This window comes from Hippopotamus amphibius, chromosome 10 (genome assembly GCF_030028045.1).
Source record: "Hippopotamus amphibius kiboko isolate mHipAmp2 chromosome 10, mHipAmp2.hap2, whole genome shotgun sequence".
NCBI lineage: Eukaryota > Metazoa > Chordata > Mammalia > Artiodactyla > Hippopotamidae > Hippopotamus > Hippopotamus amphibius.
The window spans coordinates 29,331,468-29,350,102 of NC_080195.1; the positions used below are offsets into that span (position 1 = coordinate 29,331,468).

Consider the following 18,635-nt stretch of genomic DNA (forward strand, 5'->3'; position numbering starts at 1 on the left):
TACAGACAGCCTCGCCTCGCCAGCCTACTGTCTTTCCAATACATTTTCCACCGCCTGGCCAGGAACAGTTTGCATATTAGTCATCTGGATATTGAGAGGATTATTTGTATCTTTCTCTTCTGACAGTCATGTGCTAAACGGTAGCCTTGGTGATGAGGGGTGGTTAGCTTTTGTAAATAGGAAGGGTAGGCACCTGAAAAGGGGAAGTTGCAGAGTGCTGAATGTGGAGGCTCAGATGACCACACCGGCCACAAGCAGAGAGCCTCACCTCTCCACCCCGGGGCCTTCTCTCAGCTCTTCCACACAGCCTCTTTGTTCACCCACCCAGGGGAGGAAAAGGCTCCCGATCTTCAAAGAATACCACTTGCCAGTTCCCGGGATGAGGCCACCTTCCCCAAAGTATCAGCACCAAAGTCTATTTTGAACGAAGCTGCAACCAACTCTAGGATCCTCCCTGAGGGCCTGTTTTCACCTGATGCACAGATTGAGTCCCTGGGCACTAGAGTGGGATTTGTTTTGGAGACTTCTGACACCATTAGGAGGTGTGAACAGGCACTTCAGCTGCTCCTGTTGCTTATTTTCGCAAGCAAACCTAAAATCAAAGACCAGGTAGCCAAGAACCGCCACAAGGCTATTTAAGGATGTGAAAAGCAGACTGAATCACAGGCAGGTAAGCAGCCCCTGTGAGTCTGTGCTGGATTTATTAAAGCTGGGAAGGAAGACAGGCATTCTTCTAGCAGTATTAGCCTGCTCATTAAATTCACACAGCTTAAGCAAGGGATCTTTGACACAAGCATAGTTTGACAGTTCATGAAAGCCACGATGCATAGATGTCTCACCCTAAGAAATTCCAAGGCAGGACATACTTGTGGGTTCCAACATTTAAGCATGGGTTCAATTTTTCAGCGTTTCTGTCTGTTCGATTTTCAGTGCACTTAGTTCCAGCACCTCACAGAAGTAGTTCATAAATAATCAGGTCCCAGCATGGCCACACAGCATGTGACAGCAGGGTGGGTGTGTCCCAGCACCACCCTTCACGGAGGCCCAGAAGCTGGCATTATCTCAGAAATCAAGGCGGGGGTTTTCCCAGTACAAAGGGCAGAGTACGGACAGCCATAATACCAATGTAAAAAGTTTATTTTTAGGCCCATATGCTAAAAAAAAAATCCTGCAACCTATCAAAAAAATGAAAAACAAAAAGGATCCCTTCTATAAGCAAACAGTCATTTTTCCTTATAATTGAAACTTAGTTCCTCCAAAATTAAAAGGATCTCTGAATACACAGAAAGTGACAGGAAATGTATATAAACTGTATTTTAAAGTAATAACAGGCATGGGGTACACATGCAAATCATACAGAATGGTACAAAATGAAAATTTTAATCTCCATGCCCCTCAGTCAAGTGAGGGTCTTGGAAATAAACATGAAAGCGAAAATGCGTATCATGCAAACAGGCTGCCCTGCTGTTTGGGAGTTTTTTGGTTTGGGGTTTTCTTGGTCAAACACAAGACAAGGCAACAGCTGAAAATATAGAAAAGTTCATTTAAGTCTTCTACACTTTCAAAAAGATGTCTTGCTAAGAGCAGCAAGGGAATGTAAAAAAGAATGAAGTGGGTACGGGAAGGATAACACACAGGATACAGGACACGGGGTCTGCCTCCTGAGTGGCCTGGCTGGGGAACTAGTGTCTAGATCACACTGTCAAATCTCCTGGGCTTTTAAACACTCACTCTGAGAACAGCTAAAACCACCCAACCATGCCCAATTCTCAGGGCTGGTTTGCCTCAGAACGTAGGTTTCTCAGTACAAGGAAAGCTGATCCCAGGGGGCCTTCCGCCGGAATGTGGCAAAGCTTGGGCAGTGTGGTTCCTGCTCTCGGGAAATGAAAGTTCTCACTGCGCATCCCTGCAGACATGCAGGATTACAGTTGTAAAGGACTGACTGGTACGCCTCAAAAAGAATCCATCTGCAGCTGAAGCAAACATGTTTTTCCTTTAAAACATTCCAAAGGGTAGACACAGACAGGAAAAATGATGGCTTCAAAGTTTCAAGATACAGACAGAGAAATGATGGCTTCAAAGATTCGGTTCATATGTTTTTGCAGGGCCGGCACTGGAAACATAAAACGAAGAGGTCAGATTCTGCCCTGAAGAGTTTACCGGCCAGTGCCACAGAGAGCCGGTGCACCAAACATCACAAAGTATTTGTTACACTGAAACAACTGCTGCCTTTTCTTTCTGACTATGAAGCCTAAGAAAATAATTAGACATGAAAAGAAACTCCTGCTAAATTACACAATTTCATCACAAATAAGGACTGTCATACACAAAGAAGGTTCTCAGCTAATTGAAATCCCAAGGGGCTATGAGAACCACCTACTTAGGGACTCAGCAAAATGAATTAAGACTGCACCCTCTCATTAGACACAGGAGAGTCCAGGAAAGGCAAGGCAAAAGAAGACCACCAGCTCCACAAGTCACTTCATTTTAACGTGTTAGCATTAATTTCAAGGGATCCTTGTCTATGAGTCCGATGTGGGCTCCAGGGTCAATGGTGGACTGTCTACCTCCCTTCCTATGCAAAATCTCAACCATGACTTGTAACGTGAATCATCCCCATGGTAAGTAAACTCCGTGACATAGGGGATTATGGCCTCAGGTGAGGAAAGAAGCAGGAAGAACAGAACAGCACCTGAGTCTAGTGTTTGAGATGGCGAACGCGTTCAATCTTTCTTAGACGGAGAAATTTTAAAAAACAGTTCATTCACTGTCTTCCCCAGGGAATAAAAACAAGGCTGAAAATCATGTCGGATTAGCAGAGGAGGACATCTAAAAGGGTTTCTGGAAAGCAGTGATTCCACACGGGTAAAATGTCCAGACTCTTCTCTTGGTAGCCTAGAAGCAATGCACAGCAAACAGGGACAGAGATGTTTATGACCTATAAAACGTTTGTGGTGTGCACCCTACAGAAGCTAAGTAGTTTAACAGGTTTTGTCATTGACCAAGGTAGCTGGTCCTCATTACCTATCTCCGAATGCAGAATCACCGACCAGCGAGGACCAGCCAGCCTTGCTGCCTGAGGACCTTCCCCTCTGCCCACCGTCAGCTACTTGGTGGTCAAGGATGAGGGTGGCAAATGTCTCCCTTCTACCCTAATCCCTAAAACAGCCATTCTGGCAGCACTGAAAAGCTAACTGCAGTCACCAAATTCAATTCTAAAAAGTTGGTAAAGGACATAGATTGACAAGCTGGTAAATGACAAGGAGAGATCACATTAAAAGCAGGAAGAAAATGCTTTTGATCTCCGTATACTATTTGCTCTACAGAAATTCCCTTAGAAAGTAATTAAAACAGGTTATAGAAAAGTTTTAAAAATATTTTTTAAAAAACTGACTCTCATCCCAATTCAACCATTCCCTTTTGATGTATTTTCTTGAAGTCTTTTTCCTGCATATTTTAACGATTACTAGCTGAGAGACTTCAGACAAGTTACTTAGCTTCTCTGTGACTTTGGCTCCTCTGAAACAGGGTTAAAAGCACCTACCTCAAAAGATGTTATGCAAATTAAATGGCTTAATATATGTAAAGAGCTTAGAACAGTGCCTGGCACTTAATAAACACTTAGTAAGTGTTAGCTATCTATGATTATGACTTGGTAGTAACCAGAGTGCCCATGCAATTCTATTCGTAGTGTGTTAAATATAATTATCTTGTAGTCTCCATACCCACTATTTTTTTTTAAACTTATTTATTTATTTTTATGGCTGCATTCGGTCTTTGTTGCTATGTGCAGTCTTTCTCTAGTTACCACAAGCAGGGGCTACTCTTTGTTGCAGTGCACGGGCTTCTCTTGTTGCGGAGCACAGGCTCTAGGTGCGTGGGCTTCAGTAACTGCAGCACGCACTCAGAAGTTGTGGGCTTAGTTGCTCCAAGGCATGTGGGATCTTCCCAGGCCAGGGATGGAACCTGTGACCCCTGCATTGGCAGGCGGATTCTTAACCACTGTGCCACCAGGGAAGTCCAATACCCACCATTTTTAATGGCTGTATGATATTCTGTGAAGTGCATTTATACCATCGTTCACCCATGCACAGGGTTCTCAAAAGGGAATTTAAGATACCAACAGTTCAGATTGATTGTATCCATAGGGATCCAAATTTAAGCCACTGAACACAAATAACAATGATTTGCATTTGAAGGGAGTGGAAAAGACTCAATTATAAAATCAGTTTGTGCAACACAATTTCCAACATTAAAACATATACACGATTTTTTTAAAAGGATTTATTTTCTTATTTTATTTTGTTTTTTATTTTTGTCTGCATTGAGTTTTCGTTGCTGCACACAGGTTTTCTCTAGTTGCGGCTAGCAGGGGCTACTCTTTGTCGCGGTGCACGGGCTTCTCATTGCAGTGGCTTCTCTTGTTGTGGAGCACAGGCTCTAGGTGCGCAGGCTTCAGCAGTTGTGGCTCTACGGGCTCCAGAGCACAGGCTCAGTAGTTGTGGCGCCCAGGCTTCGTTGCTCCAAGGCATGTGGGATCTTCCCGGACCAGGGATCAAACCCGTGTCCCCTGCACTGGCAGGCGGATTCTTAACTACTGCGCCACCAGGGAAGTCCCAAAAAATATATATGTTTTTTAAAATACCGTGATGGTGTATAATTTCTGTAACTTATTTTGAGATTTAATGATCCTCAGAACTCTGCAGGGGTTCTACGTAGGTGAGAGAGACAAGAAACAGAGGGTCCCCAAACTATTTCAGACACATGCCAAGATGGCATAACTGACTGAAGTATAAGGATCAAGGCATATTTTCTAAGCTGAAAGCAATACTAAATTCCTTGTAGGTAAAGACTAAAGGAAAAACCAGGCATCAGTATTTTAAGATTCTTTAACAATTAGAAAAATTAACATTTATAGATATGTAGGTCTACTTACATCATCCTGCCGTCATCTACTTACCAATTTTTTACTCGACCATATCTCAAAAAGACACAAATGTTAATATTCTAACACAGATCAGGTATCTCACCTCTTGCCCAAAAGTAAGTGCCACTGATGTATTCCACATGGTCTACCAAAGAACAGTCTCCAGGGGTCCTTTGTGACTCATGCAAAGAGACCAAAGAGACGTTAAGGACGGAGAAAGAAAATGACAGTTTGGTTCACCACCTCTTGGCCAGGAAAAAAGAAAACAAACTTCAGCTTGATAGACAACAAAGAACATTCAGTCCACTCTCTACCCCACAGGCAGAAGTAGTGTTATTTCTTGTGGGAGCTCCCAGCAGGGAAGTGGAGCATCTGATTTATCTGGTAATCAAGGTAAGTCACAAGAAGGAGGAAAAAAAACCCCATACCAAGAGCATTTCAAAATCCTGTTCTAGCAACGGATGACCAGTAAAAATGAAAAGTCCCATTAGTGTAGAAGGAAACCCCACAGGACTGGTGCTGTAGGCGGTGTCACCCTTGGAGAAACAGCTCGGGGCCACCTGCCGCTGTGTCCCTCACACAGGACACCGATTTTTCAGGATCACAAGAGGCCTTTTCAGCCCAGGCTTTCTGGAAGCCGTGGCTGTCCTCCCTAGGTTAGCCCTGTCCTTTTCAATAAATGAGAATTTTAAAAGGGAAGTGTGTAGTGGTCATACCTCTAGAAACAGGTTTTTCTGGGATTTCCTATAAATGCCTTCCCTCTGCTCCACTCAGAGGCCAGCATCCTGGAAAAGACACTTAATTACAGCTGCCTTTTTTCTCCCCACGGGCACATTCCTAAATGTGTCCCTCAGGGACACCCTGGAGACGAAACCCCTTGATTTTTCTTTAACAGATAATCTACAGACCTCTCCCTGAAGGAAAGGAATTTCTCGTCTCACTAGTGGCTGAAAGCGGCTCCTTCGCCAAAGGCACTTCAAGCCCCCCCCCACCCCCGCCCCCGCCCCGAGCTGCAGGTGACCTGCTTCTCTGGTGCTGAGCAGGGGGCGCTGAAAAGCAGGCCGGACCCCAAGCTCACGTCGAGGCCACCCCGAGTCTTTAATCCACTGGCTAAATGTCAGATTAAACACTTCTCCACACCCACAAGGGCAAACGACCGCCTGCCCTGTGTCTACAGGGACCACAGCCACTCGCCCACTCAGAGATGTCTGCGCACCTGGACTGGGTCACACAGCAAACAACTAGACAGAAGTGGTCCCTGGCCACAGGGAAAGCAGGCGAACTGGCCTGGTCGCCTCCCGGGCCAGCGGCAGCATGAGATCTGACCTAAGACACCTTCGGGCGAGCACAATACCTCACCAAGTTTTATCCACACAATCGATGTTGGGATGTTGGTTTTCTTCAAAGGCTGAGACAAGGGTCTAGGTGTTAGTTTTGTTGGAATTCAAAGGCCCTGAGGGGGGACTTCCCCGGCCATCCAGTGGTTTAGACTTTGAGCTTCCAATACGGGGCGGGGGTGGGGGGTGGGGGTGGGGGTGGCACGGGTTCAATCCCTGGTTGGTCCGACCAGGCCCAGGAGGTTTAGAGATTCACACCAGGCCCAGAAGGACCCAGGGCGTGGCTCTGTGATGGAGATAAGGCCTGAAGTGCCCTACAATCGCTCCTTCCTTTTGGGTGAGGGCATCTTAATCCTCTGGAGCTAAGCCAGAGCGAGCGTCCCTCCAAAAGTATAGGGTAAGAAGCACAGTTTTCCAGCATGTATGGCAATTAAAGTTGAAGCAGCTAAATGGATACCTAAGATTCCTGTCCAGGGGGAGGAAGAGGGATGTCAGCCAATAGAGTTGGAGTTGGAGACATTTTAATAAGCACGTGTATCGTTTTCAACGTAATCATAACATTTTTTAGTTAATAACTACAATTAAAACGACAGAGATACTATTTATAAAAAACCTTCCTCTGCTGGCGGTTGTGGAAATACAACAGAAGTCTTTGTAACCAAAAGGAAGTTAAGCAAAACAAGGCTCTTTTGTACGCTCACCTTCCCTGATGTGAAAAACCTCTACATTGTTGACCGACTTGCCTCCAGAATTGTATTTTTCATGTACAGGTTTATTTTCTCTTGTGTTGCGTATTATTTTTCCTTTTCTTAGTCCTGCATTCCTTGCAGCAGTGACTCCACCAGCCATGCTGGAGCAAGCAGTGAGGTCACGGCGGTTACGCTATTACAAAACAAAGACTTGGCCTGTGCTAAAACTATAAACACTTGGAGGCACACAGATACACACCCTGGTTTCAGAGGTGTTTCCTGCTCACTCACTCGACGCCCAGGTATCACTGCCCGTGTTGTCTCTGTAATGATGACCTCACTCTTGTATCACAGTGATGGCTGCTAGGAAAGAAAGCAGCCATCGCTTCCTGGTTCATTTTCAGCAGCAAGTTCTCCTTATTTTATCTGTCCATTCTTATTGCTTCCTCTCACTCACCCCCACCCACATTCAATCCATCACCAGTCAGGCCAACTGAACCTCGGAAATATTTCTGAAATCCACCCACCTCTGTCCATGACCACGCCAGTCACTCTAGTCCAAGCACCATAATCGGTCACCTAGACTCCCAGCACAGCCTCCCATTTCGCCTGCTCCAAATCTGTTCTCCACCCAACAGCCACAGTGATCTTTCACAAACGGGATCGCATCACCCCTCTGCTTTCAACACTCAGTGGCTTCCACTGCTCTTCAGTGAAGCCCTGCCTTCCTCTTCAGCCTCATTCTACGCAACCTCTCCGGCTTCCCAGGTGTTCCTGCCTCGGGGCCTTTGCACAGGCTGCTCTCCCTTCCTCTACTTTTCACTGGGAAAATCCTCTTTATCCTTCAGGTCTCTGCCCCAGAGAGGCTATCTGCAGTTTCCTGCTCTTTTCTCTTATGACGCCCTGTTCTCTTCCTCCACCGCAGTCATCACAACACAGGATTGTCCATGCATGTGTTCCCGTGTTTACTGGCTACCTCCCCTCCCAGTTCATCGTTGTTTACACTGTGTACCCGGTGCCTCGCACACAGTCGGCATGAAAAAAATAATTACTAAAAGTATGGATGAACTTTAACAACAAGAGGTAAGAAAAGGCAGTTAGAACTTCCCCCATGCTCACTGAATGGCTTATAAATGAAACCATCATCAAATCATATCAAGAAAAGCAGGAGGGAGCATCTTTCACATCACGGGAAGCCTGACTCTGAAGCACCCTCCTTCCTCCTTAGTCACCGCCCCACCCCCGCGGAAAGCAGATTGGCATTATTTGTCCCAGAACCCGCAGATCCTCTCCTGGATGCCAGCTATCAGTTTCCTACACTGAGGGGAGGGGACTCTGCTGGGTCAGAGGTGGGAGGGTTTCCAGTAAGGCCCAATGTCATCTTTAGGGGGAATCCCAAGAAAAACTTAACCAGTAACAGCATTGCTCGAATGTTCCAGTCTGTTACAAAAAGCTGAAACGTGCTTAGGAAACCCATATAAACACAAACACTGATGGCTCAAATTTGTGAATTCGAGATCTCTGTGCTCTTCTGTCACTTCTCTGCCTCCAACTCTCCCAGAAAAACAACTGTCTAGCCCGTCTTCTTAATCACCTGAATTTCCTTTGAGAATTTATTACACCATCTTACTACACTTACAGTTCTTCAAAATGTTTAACCTTTATCAGTATCCAGATCTTTTCACATGCAACCAAATTCTCTCTTGAATCTTTAAGAAATATGAGAAAATGACCCTCTATCACTCAGGCTCTCTTCATATCTGGAAGGGTATCACAATATCAAGTTTCATCCTATTTAGTTACACAGTGGCCTTCCAGGCACCAGCCTGAGTATTTATTTCAATGTCTTTAAGAGATTATTGACTCCATTCTTACTGCTCTTAGTATCCTAAAAAGGTGTTAGGGTTTTGTGGGGTTTTTTTCACTTTTTTTTTTTCCATGTAAGACCCCAAACTACTCAAGACCAGACAGCAGAGAATCCCACATGCGGGTCACCTGATCCTGCCTCTCAGACTCATGTCTGTTTTGTGATCACCGGACGTAACTGATTCCCATTTAACCAGGGCCCAGCTGAGACCCCAGATAAGCCTGCATGAGCCGGCCCCCCCATAACCACAGGTTCCGCATCCCCAGATTCAACCAAACTCGGATCGAAAATATTTGGAAAAAAATTAAAATTCCAGAAAGTTCCAAAAAGCAAAACTTGGACTCATGCACTGGCAACTATTTATATAGCATTTACACTGTGTTTACAACTATTTACCCAGCATTTACATCGTATTAGGTATTATAATTAATCTAGAGATGATTTAAAGTATACAGGAGGATGTGCAGAGGTTACATGCAAATATTCAGCCATTTTATATAAAGGACTTCAGCATCCACAGATTTTGGCATCCCGGGGTGGGAGGGAGCGGGTGGTTCTGGAACCAATCACCCTCAGGTACGAGGGACGGTTGTCTAAGGGCAAAATTAATTCATTTCAATTTCTTCTTAACTAAAGGGGGCCAACATTCTTCCCTATTACATGGATCCTATCTATATGTCAGCCTCTGTTCAGTGTTTTAAAGATACTGCATCATCACACTAAACTTGAGGTCTGCAACATCTGAGTCGTTACAAAAAGCATATTCTCTGGACTCCAAATATATGATACGTGGGGGCTTATTAAGAGAACAAATCAAAATATCAGCACAGTTAGCTCTTAATGCCTTGAGTGTCAGCTTCTGGACCCATGAGGGAAAAGTCATACTCTAGAGGAGCAACTGTTCTCTGTAGAGATGAATACATGCATACACAACTGTAAACCAAGATTTGAGCTTTTGTTTTGGTTTTGTTTTGGTTTCAATGTCTAAGGTGGAGTCAAACCATTAATAACTAGTTCAAATGATCTTCCCAGCCCAACCAGCATCTTTGTGTTAAACTTCCACCTCTCAGCGTACAGCTCATGCTTCACATTGCAGCTTTCTTGAGCATCCAAGTGATGTACCAGGACATCAGACAGGCTTAGTGTAACTGGGTTCCCCCAGCACCTTGGAAAGTCCCAGGAAGTGACAGGTGGAAAGCTTGCAACTTCACCTACTGCTAGCGGAGCAAAGACGGCTTCCTTTGCAGTTATTAAAAATCCATCAACTAAGCACCATTTTCCTATAAGTTAATACTGTGACTAAGTGGTCACAAGCCCATGTAACAGAGACACGAGTAAGCATCTAGGTTTAGAATTACATCAGATGAGAAAAATGAAGACACAGAGACTGAACCCTTCCTGAAATAGGGAACTTGAGGAGGTTCTCATTCCTCCCAAAGCAGTAACAGAACCTTCTGTACACAGGGCTCCACTAATCCAGAAACATCAATTCAGACAGGCCACAAGCTCCATTTACACACAGGGAAACCTGGGTGTTTAGAGACCGAGCAGCCTGAAGCCCAACAATGAGTCAGGGCGAGACTGGGCACCAGACCCAGGAATCTGGAATCCCCATCTCTGGCGGGGAGATGTGATCTGTCTTCCAAGGGAATAAAACGTTCACAGAAGAAACAGATGGCAGAGACAGACGATAACATCCACAGAACATGGGATGGGACTAGACAAAGGATGGCCAACAGTGCCTAGTTGAAGCCGGAAAGGGAGCCAACCCAAGGCCCCAAACGTCACTTAATCAAACAGAAAATTAGCTTCGCTTCAGGCCCTGCTCAGCGAAGGCGCTGCTGCTCACCTTATGGCTTGTAAGTTGATGCCACAAAGATACCCCATCCATCCCCACCTCAAGGATCTCTCTTTTTATCAGATTTGAGCTCAGAAATGCCTGTTCATTTTTGGCCAGATAAGGGAAGCAGATATTACATCTGCAAGCACCCTACCGAGAAGGGAGTCTGGTAACTTCAAATCCTCTGGCTCTTCCTGTCTCCTTCACAAGGGAAAGTTGAAATACCATTTATATCTAAAACACACAACGTGAATCAGAGTGCTTCACAAACCACAGGAGTTAGGTGATAACATGACTGACTGCCTTGCATATTTAAGGTCCAGCAAAGTTACCAATTAAGCTCAGTGAGACTAGCTTTCCACATACTAGATGACTATAATCAAATGTTCCACTCCAAACACCTGCGAATCGGTGCACAGGGTTTTGCCCTGCTTTCCCTGCAGGACTGTGATATACTAACACAGAAGTCTTGATGGGGGAGCTACAGGTGAGCAGTCCTCTCCCCACCCCACCCCCCCGCCCCCCCCGGAGTAGGACCAGAGAGAACTCGACAAACTCCAGGGAGAAACAATGCCTACTTTTCAGTTCAGCTCGGCCGAGGGCAGGCCTGGTATTTTCCAGCCATCACTGGGAAATCCTTACTAATTTGGGGCCCAGGGCAAACACGGTTAGTATCTTTGGGTCAGAAAGTTAAGACCAAACTGTTCTAGCGTTCTCGGGGGAGGAGAGGAGAGGAGGGAGGGGCAAATTCTCTCGACCAGCCGCTGAGGCGGTGGCGAGGTGGGGGTGGGGGGGTAGCTCTCACCCGGCTGCCCGCATTCCCGGTTCCCCAGCCCCCACAACTCCCCGGCTCCGCCAACGGACGCGCCTCTAGGGCTTCGTGTCCGTGGGTTTCACTGCTCCAGCTAGTCCTCCCTGCGCCCCGGCCCGGCCATTCTCAGCTCAGCATCCAGTACAATGAAACACCCAGGAGGCTCTCCACGGAAGCTAAGGCGTATATCAAATACCCACGCCACTCAACTAATAAGCAATTCGCCCGCCCACATGTAGTTTCAATGCATCAAAAATGTATTAAGTGATTACTAAGTGCCAGACGCCGAGCGCCGTCCTGCAGATTCGAAAACGCCCCAGGTACCCGACCCCACACCCTGGGGAGAGCCCAAGTAGGTGAAGCTAGGTGAGCATACTAGGACAGGCCGAGGGGATCCCTCTCGAAAGGCCTCGCTCCGTCCGTCCCCTGGGGGGGTAGGGGACACACACTCTAAAAGGGTCTGGGCGCCCAGGCCACGCGTCCTCGCCCCCGGCCCGCACTCACTGGGTCTTCTTGCGGCCCTGGTCGCGGTGCAGCTCCCGCAGATCCACCTCGGCGCGGCCCAGGAACTTGTCGAGGCCGAGCAGCGCGCGGTGCAGCACGGTGAGCTGCAGGGTGGCGGCGGGCGCGGCCTCGGCCGGCAGCAGCGGCGGCAGCTCGAAGGTGGCCTCCTCCCGCCACACGGGCGCGCCCAGGCTGCGCTCCGACACGGAGGTGGCGTACTTCTCCTTGCCCACCTGGATCACCGCGTACGCGTCGCTCCTGCCCCCGGGGCCCTTGGCCCGCAGGCCCCGCGCCTGCAGCACCGTCACCTGCACGTGTGTCGGGGACCACACGGCCCCCGGGCCCCTGCCCGCCGAGGCCGCCAGGGACATGGCGGCGGAGTCGCGGTCCGAGTGAAAGCGAGCAGGAGATCGCCGCGACCTGCGGCCTCTACCAACCGCCGCTCCGCCCCCGGCCTGTTTAAGGCTTCCGGCCCCGCCCCCTCGGTGCCACGCCCTCGCGGCCCCGCCCCGCCCCCACCCCACCTGCGGGTGCAGGGCCCGCCTCCGCAGCGGCCGAGCGGGGCTCCCGCGCGCCGAGGGCGGGGCTGGCGCGACGGGGGCGGGGCTTGGAGAATTCCGGTCTGAAAGGTGGTGGTAGGTGAGGGCAACGGTCCCCAACTGCCAAAGGTCACCCGGTCCAACCGGATCTGGCCAGAGCAGCGACTGCGGGAGTCAGGCCTTGCCAACTGGCAGGTGTGTGGCTTTGCACGGATTACTTAATATCTTTGGGTCTCAGTTTCTTTATCTGTAAAATGAGGTAACAATCACCCCATAGAATTGCCGTAAAAAAATAATGTTTCCTGGCACGGGATGAGGTCTTCATAGACGATAGCTGTGAAGGGGATACTGAACGCCATCCCAGATTCGCTGCTCTTCCTACTTTGGCCGCTGGGCGCGTTACTCTGGAGGAAAGTGGGTTCGCGGAAGGTGCCAGGTGGGTGTCGAGCAAGGAGGATATTTTGAGGCCCTGAAAAGGGGGAGGTAAAGGAAGGGGGCCCCAGGTGGCGTGGGAGTGTTCCGCTTTGCCCCGCCCTCACCAAATAAGGTGAGGCCAGGAGGCTACGTCAGGGAAGGGGACGCAAGGAGGAACTGAAAATGGGATTGCCAAACGGACCCGGGAGCAGAGGCCCCCCCCACGCCCCCCGCAGTTCCCCATTTCTCCTCGGCTGGACTGCCGCAGTCTCTCCTCGCTCTTTATCTCTGGGCTCCCAGTCAGACACTGCCTTGTTCCCAGTTTCCATTAGATTGGCCGATTCCCTTCATTCCCAACATCTTACTTTAAAGACTCAACTATCTACTGATCATCAGATTGCAAAGGTCACTTTGAAGGTTTTTAGGTTTAGAGTTAAGGCAAGGCCTGGAGAAGCAGAAGAGTGATTCGTTCAAGGCCCTACAACAGAGGCGGGACTAGAAGCCAGGTGTCCTGACTCCTATCCCGTGTTTCTGCTGCGTCCCTTGCTTCTTCCAGATCCCCAGAACCGCAATCTTGGATGGCTGTTCGTTTCCCACCTGATCTGTAGGCTCCCCCTCCCTCCAAGCCACACTGCATGTTGGCTGCTCGGAATCCTACAGTGTTGCCACCCCCAGCCATGCGTTAACTTCAGACTTCACCGGGATTCCAAGGCATTCCTGCCTGGGCCCCACCCTGACTCACTCTCCTCTATCTCCTGAACAAACTGGAGCCCAGGTAATCTCCCCACCTCAGGCATTTACTCACTTGGCTGGCCCGTGGCTGCCCTGCCCACCTCTCTGCCAACCCACATCCTGTCCACCGCAAGGCTTCACTCAGATTTCTCCAAGGTTTGGCTTCCGGTTGCCCTCTTCACGGCAGGACCAGGTGATGACTCATCTTCTCCGCAGCCCGCAGCAGAAATCTGGGCACCCAGTAGTACTCAGGAAGTGCCATGAAATCAAAGAATCGACAGGTTATCCCAGCCAACCCTGAGTACATAGCGTTTCCTTTTACCATATAAGAAATTAGAAGAAAAACATTATGCCTCAGGTTTACAACCGGAGGTGGCTGCAGTGTGGGAAAGGCCTATTTATCACGCTGAAATGTTTAACCGTGATCAGAAGGGGAAAGGAAAGGAGGTATCAGAGATGTAAGTGCCAGGAAAGGCCCAGCAGAACTGTGTTGTTTTGGTGCCACTTCCCCTGTTTGATGATCTGTTAACCTCATTCAGCCTGTGCTCTATGCATCACTGTAAAGATGTATTGAGAACTTACTTGGTGCCCCGCATGCGCTAAGTGCTAAGAACCAGGGCACAAAGCCCTTTGAATGAGACCCAGTCCCAAGGCACACCCTGACAAATGCTGTAAAGGGAGTCCTGTATCTATAAAATGCTTTGGGTGTTTTGAGGAGAGAGCGATTTCTCTAAGCTGGTGGATTTTATTTTTTCATTTTTTAAACTGAGGCATAGTTGTTTTACAATGTTGTGTTCATAACTGCTGTACAGCAAAGTGATTCAGTTATTTGTATATGTATATTATATGTATATATATACACTATCTTTTAGCACTCTTTTCCATTGTGGTTTATCATAGGATATTGTATATAGTTCTCTGTGCTCTACAGTAGGACCTTGTTGTCTATCCATTCTCCATATAATAGCTAACATCTTAAGCAGGTGGATTTTTATGATGGAAGTGGCACTGAGCTGGGCCCTAAAGGATAGGCCAGATCTGAAAGGCAGACAAGGGGGTGTGGAGGAAGAGCCTTTCAGGAGAGAACAGACCAGCCAAAGCACAAGTGTGGGAGCCAGACCACCCGACTGGGGCTGGACTACGGGAAACTTCAAGAGGGCGTTGGGGGTGGGTGGTGGAGATAGGACAGCCCAGGTAGGCCGGCCCAGACCACGCAGACCATGGACACCAGGCTGAGGAGTGTATAGAGAATGCTAGACCAGGTGAGCCGGCCTCCAGAGGACTTTGAGCAGTGGTGTGATTAGGTTGTAAGGCAGGTATGAGCAGAAACAGCGCAGCAGCCAATAGCACGGCAGGTCACAAGCCAGATACCCGCTTTCATTTTCACCTGGGGACTGTCTGCCTCCAGCCTGTTCCTCCCCACCCCTGACCCATCGTGACTATTCTAAGCTGATACTACAATAAATAAGCCTGTTCCATACTCCCCTCTTAATTTCTGCTCCACTGCATCCCAGCCGGACAAAGTCAGAGATTTGGCATCAAAACTGACCCTGGAAGTAAAGTTTCTCATCTTTGACCTCCCCTCCTCCCCCACACTCACATGATTAGTGCAGCCTCCACAGGAGAGAGTCGGGAATGAAACCCAGCAGGACAGCCCCACAGGCTGAGTATAACACAGAGCATCCCTTCCACTCGTGGAAAGGATTCGAGGACAGAGTGGGAGGGGTGGGGGAGGGGAGGAGAAACCAGGAGCTCCTGGTGACCTCATGTGTTTGGGTTTCTGTCTGACACAAATAGACTCTGTGGTTAAAGCAGAAGTGGGAGGTTGGGGGAGAACAGGGCAGCCTCACCAACCCAGAGAAATCCCCACCCAGATCTTTCTCTCTGGACACTGCACACGGGCAGGGGTTAACTCAGGGGAGAGGGGCTCACTGGAGGCAGGAATTGGAAACGTGTCAGTAGAGAGATGCCAGCAGGTCCAGCACAGGGCATGCTTGAGAGCTGGCGGACTGCCCCCCACACACCTCGGGATGGCTTTCTCCCCCCACCGCCAGCCCGAGCACGTTGTCTCTCAAGGCCCACCTACTGACCACCCAGGGTCTAAGAGGCGATCTTCTTCCAGCTTTGTAGACCCACAGTCCATGTAGAGGGGGCACGGGCCCAACAGGCTGGCACTGGGCCCGGGCCCCTGAATCCACCTGGGCCCACTGACCCCTGGCCGGCTCCCTGAATTCCAGGAGTGTTTGTAAACACCTCCCACGGTGGGAGGGATGAAGGCTCTTCCCTCTCACCTGCTCACCCTGCCCCGCCTCGGGCTGTGACTGGGAGAGGAAGGAGTTTCAGCCAACAAGGTGCCTGGCAGGTTCAACTGGACGGGTCTGCCTCCTGGCCTGCTCCCAAAGCAGCAGAGCGGAGAGCGCCTGGGCCCCCCCGCCTCTCCGGGGCGGCGCCGGGCTTTGAGGTGGGGTCTCCCGCACAGATCTGCTCTTAGGCTCATCTGGGGAGGCTTCCTCTCTAAGACATGCGGTAGAGCCAGGCTAGGCAGGAGGCAGGGCCTGTGGAGGAGACGTCACCACCCTGCTAACTGCAGCCTCCCCACGGCCCCTTAGCATCCCCCAGCTGCAGGACCACCATCTCAGAAGTCATCCTGGCGACTCCAGAGGGGCCGGTGGGAGGACCAGAAAGGGGCTGTTAGGGCCACCTGTCCTTCTTCGCCCCAGTCTCTGGGGTGTGGCGACAGTTGTCTACACACGTGACTCATTCACTGGGGCGCTGCCTAAACAGCCCTCAGGCTCCCCCCGGGCCAGTGAGGAGGCTGACACCATAGCCTAGCAGACAGAGGAGGGTCTCTTCTCAACAAGAAAATGGCTCAGCTATCTCCCTGCAATCCTGTTGATGGTATTACTTTGTTTAAGGAAGCTTGCCTCATGGCTGAACGCAAACGTATGGCCTTTCCAACCTGTCAGGGGCCTTCAGAGAAGGCCCCCAAGTCCCACAACTGAAAGGCTGTAGGGAATGTGCAGCCCTCACCTTCCCAGCTCCTGCTCAAAGCTTTCGCTCCTGCCGCTCACATTCACAACTGCTGCCCTTCACAGACATAGAGAACAAAACATACGGACACCGAAGGGGGAAAGCAGGGATTGGCAGGGGGTGGGGGGGGTTGGGGGCTGTTGGGGGATGAATTGGGAGATTGGGATTGCCATATATACATTACTAATAAGGAAAAAATATCAAATTGTACACTTTAAATATATGCAGTTTATTGTATGTCAATTATATCTCAAAGTTCTTAAAAGAAATCTAAAAAAAAGAAAAAAAGAAAAAGGAAAAAAAGAACTGCTGCCTTCTCCTAGCTTTCAGGGGGAGGGGGGCGGCGGGCGGGGCGGCAGGGGAGGTCACATGTGAGATCCTCCACCGGGGATCGAACCCATGCCCGGTGCAGTGGAAGTGCGGAGTCTTAACCGCTGGTCTGCCAGGGAAGTCCCCCTGGCTTATTTCTTGTACTTGGAGTCAGCACTGGTTTTCCTCACTTTCCAGCATCTCAGAGGAAGGAAAAATGTGATCCTCGCCTTTGCCTTAACCATCTCCCAATTCCTTGCCAACAGAAAGCAGCACAAGTTAAGTAGGAGAGATGTAAAGCACTCTTGAACTTTCGCATTAGTCCATTTAATCCCTGTTACTGCCACCTCCCGCACTGCCCTATATAACTATCTTTTTTTTTTAAATAAATTTATTTATTTATTTATTTTATTGGTTGTGTTGGGTCTTTGTTGCTGCACACGGGCTTTCTCTAGTTGCGGCAAGTGGGGGTTGCTCTTTGTTGCAGTGCATGGGCTCCTCATTGTGGTGGCCTCTCTTGTTGCCGAGCACGGGCTCTAGGCGCATAGGCTTCAGTAGTTGAGGCACACGGGCTCAGTATTTGTGGCTCACGGGCTCTAGAGCACAGGCTCAATAGTTGTGGCACAGGCACTTAGTTGCTCTGTGGTATGTGGTATCTTCCTAGGGCAGGGATCGAACCTGTGTCCCTTGCATTGGCAGGCGGATTCTTACCCACTGCGCCACCTAGGAAGTCCTATAACTATCTTTTTAAAATAAAAGGTTTACACTTTCTTTTTCTTCTTTTTTTTAATTAATTTATTTTATTTATTGGCTCTGTTGGGTCTTCGTTGCTGCACACGGGCTTTCTCTAGTTGATGTGAGCGGGGACTACTCTTCATTGTGGTGTGTGGGCTCCTCATTGTAGTGGCTTCTCTTGTTGCGGAGCATGGGCTTTAGATGCGTGGGCTTCAATAGTTGTGGCACATGTACTCAATAATTGTGGCTCATGGGCTCTAGAGCACAGGTTCAATAGTTGTGGCGCATGGCTTAGTTACTCCGCAGCATGTGGAATCTTCCCAGAGCAGGGCTCGAACTCGTGTCCCCTGTATTGGCAGATGGATTCTTAACCACTGCACCACCTAGGAAGTCCTTACACTTTCTGAGTATAAAAAAAATACATGTTCAGGACTTCCCTGGTGGCACAGTGGTTAAGACTCCATGCTCCCAATGCAGGGGGCCCAGGTTCAATCCCTGGTCAGGGAACTAGATCCCACAGGCATGCTGCAAGAGTTCGCATGCCACAATTAAGGAGTCCACATGCCACAACTAAGGAGCTGGCAAGCTGTAACTAAGACCCAGTGCAACCAAATAAAAATAAACTAATTAAAAAAAAATACACGTCCATGATAGAAAGGAGCCATTTTCCACCTTTTGAGAATCAAATTCACGGCACATGGGGGAAAGAAGTTTTGAGTATTTTCTCCTCCTTGAATTCTCCCATTGGAAGCTGCCCCTCAGGGTCTTGTTCTCTTTCTGGCATCTCTCAGAAAAGCCATGAGCCTCCACTTCCTCAACCACCGGGCCCCCTGGACCACTGGGGCCCCACCACAGGAGAGCCGGCTAAGAGGAGGATGTGAGCAGCCCCATCATCCCTTCA

General features: G+C 49.1%; 1 protein-coding gene across 2 annotated transcripts in view; it reads right to left on the bottom strand.

Annotated features, from left to right (window-relative positions):
* RAB11FIP1 (RAB11 family interacting protein 1) overlaps positions 1 to 12,441 on the bottom strand; it is a 28,617-nt gene extending 16,176 nt beyond the window's left edge. Inside the window, exon 1 of one of the 2 annotated variants that reach the window (XM_057696809.1) lies at positions 11,976 to 12,441. In XM_057696809.1, coding sequence (XP_057552792.1) covers positions 11,976 to 12,346 — 371 coding nt within the window. In that variant the 5' untranslated portion in view covers positions 12,347 to 12,441. The remainder of the gene's footprint in view (positions 1 to 11,975) is intronic. The other variant, XM_057696810.1, reaches the window with a different exon arrangement.
* Positions 12,442 to 18,635: the final 6,194 nt, after the last annotated feature.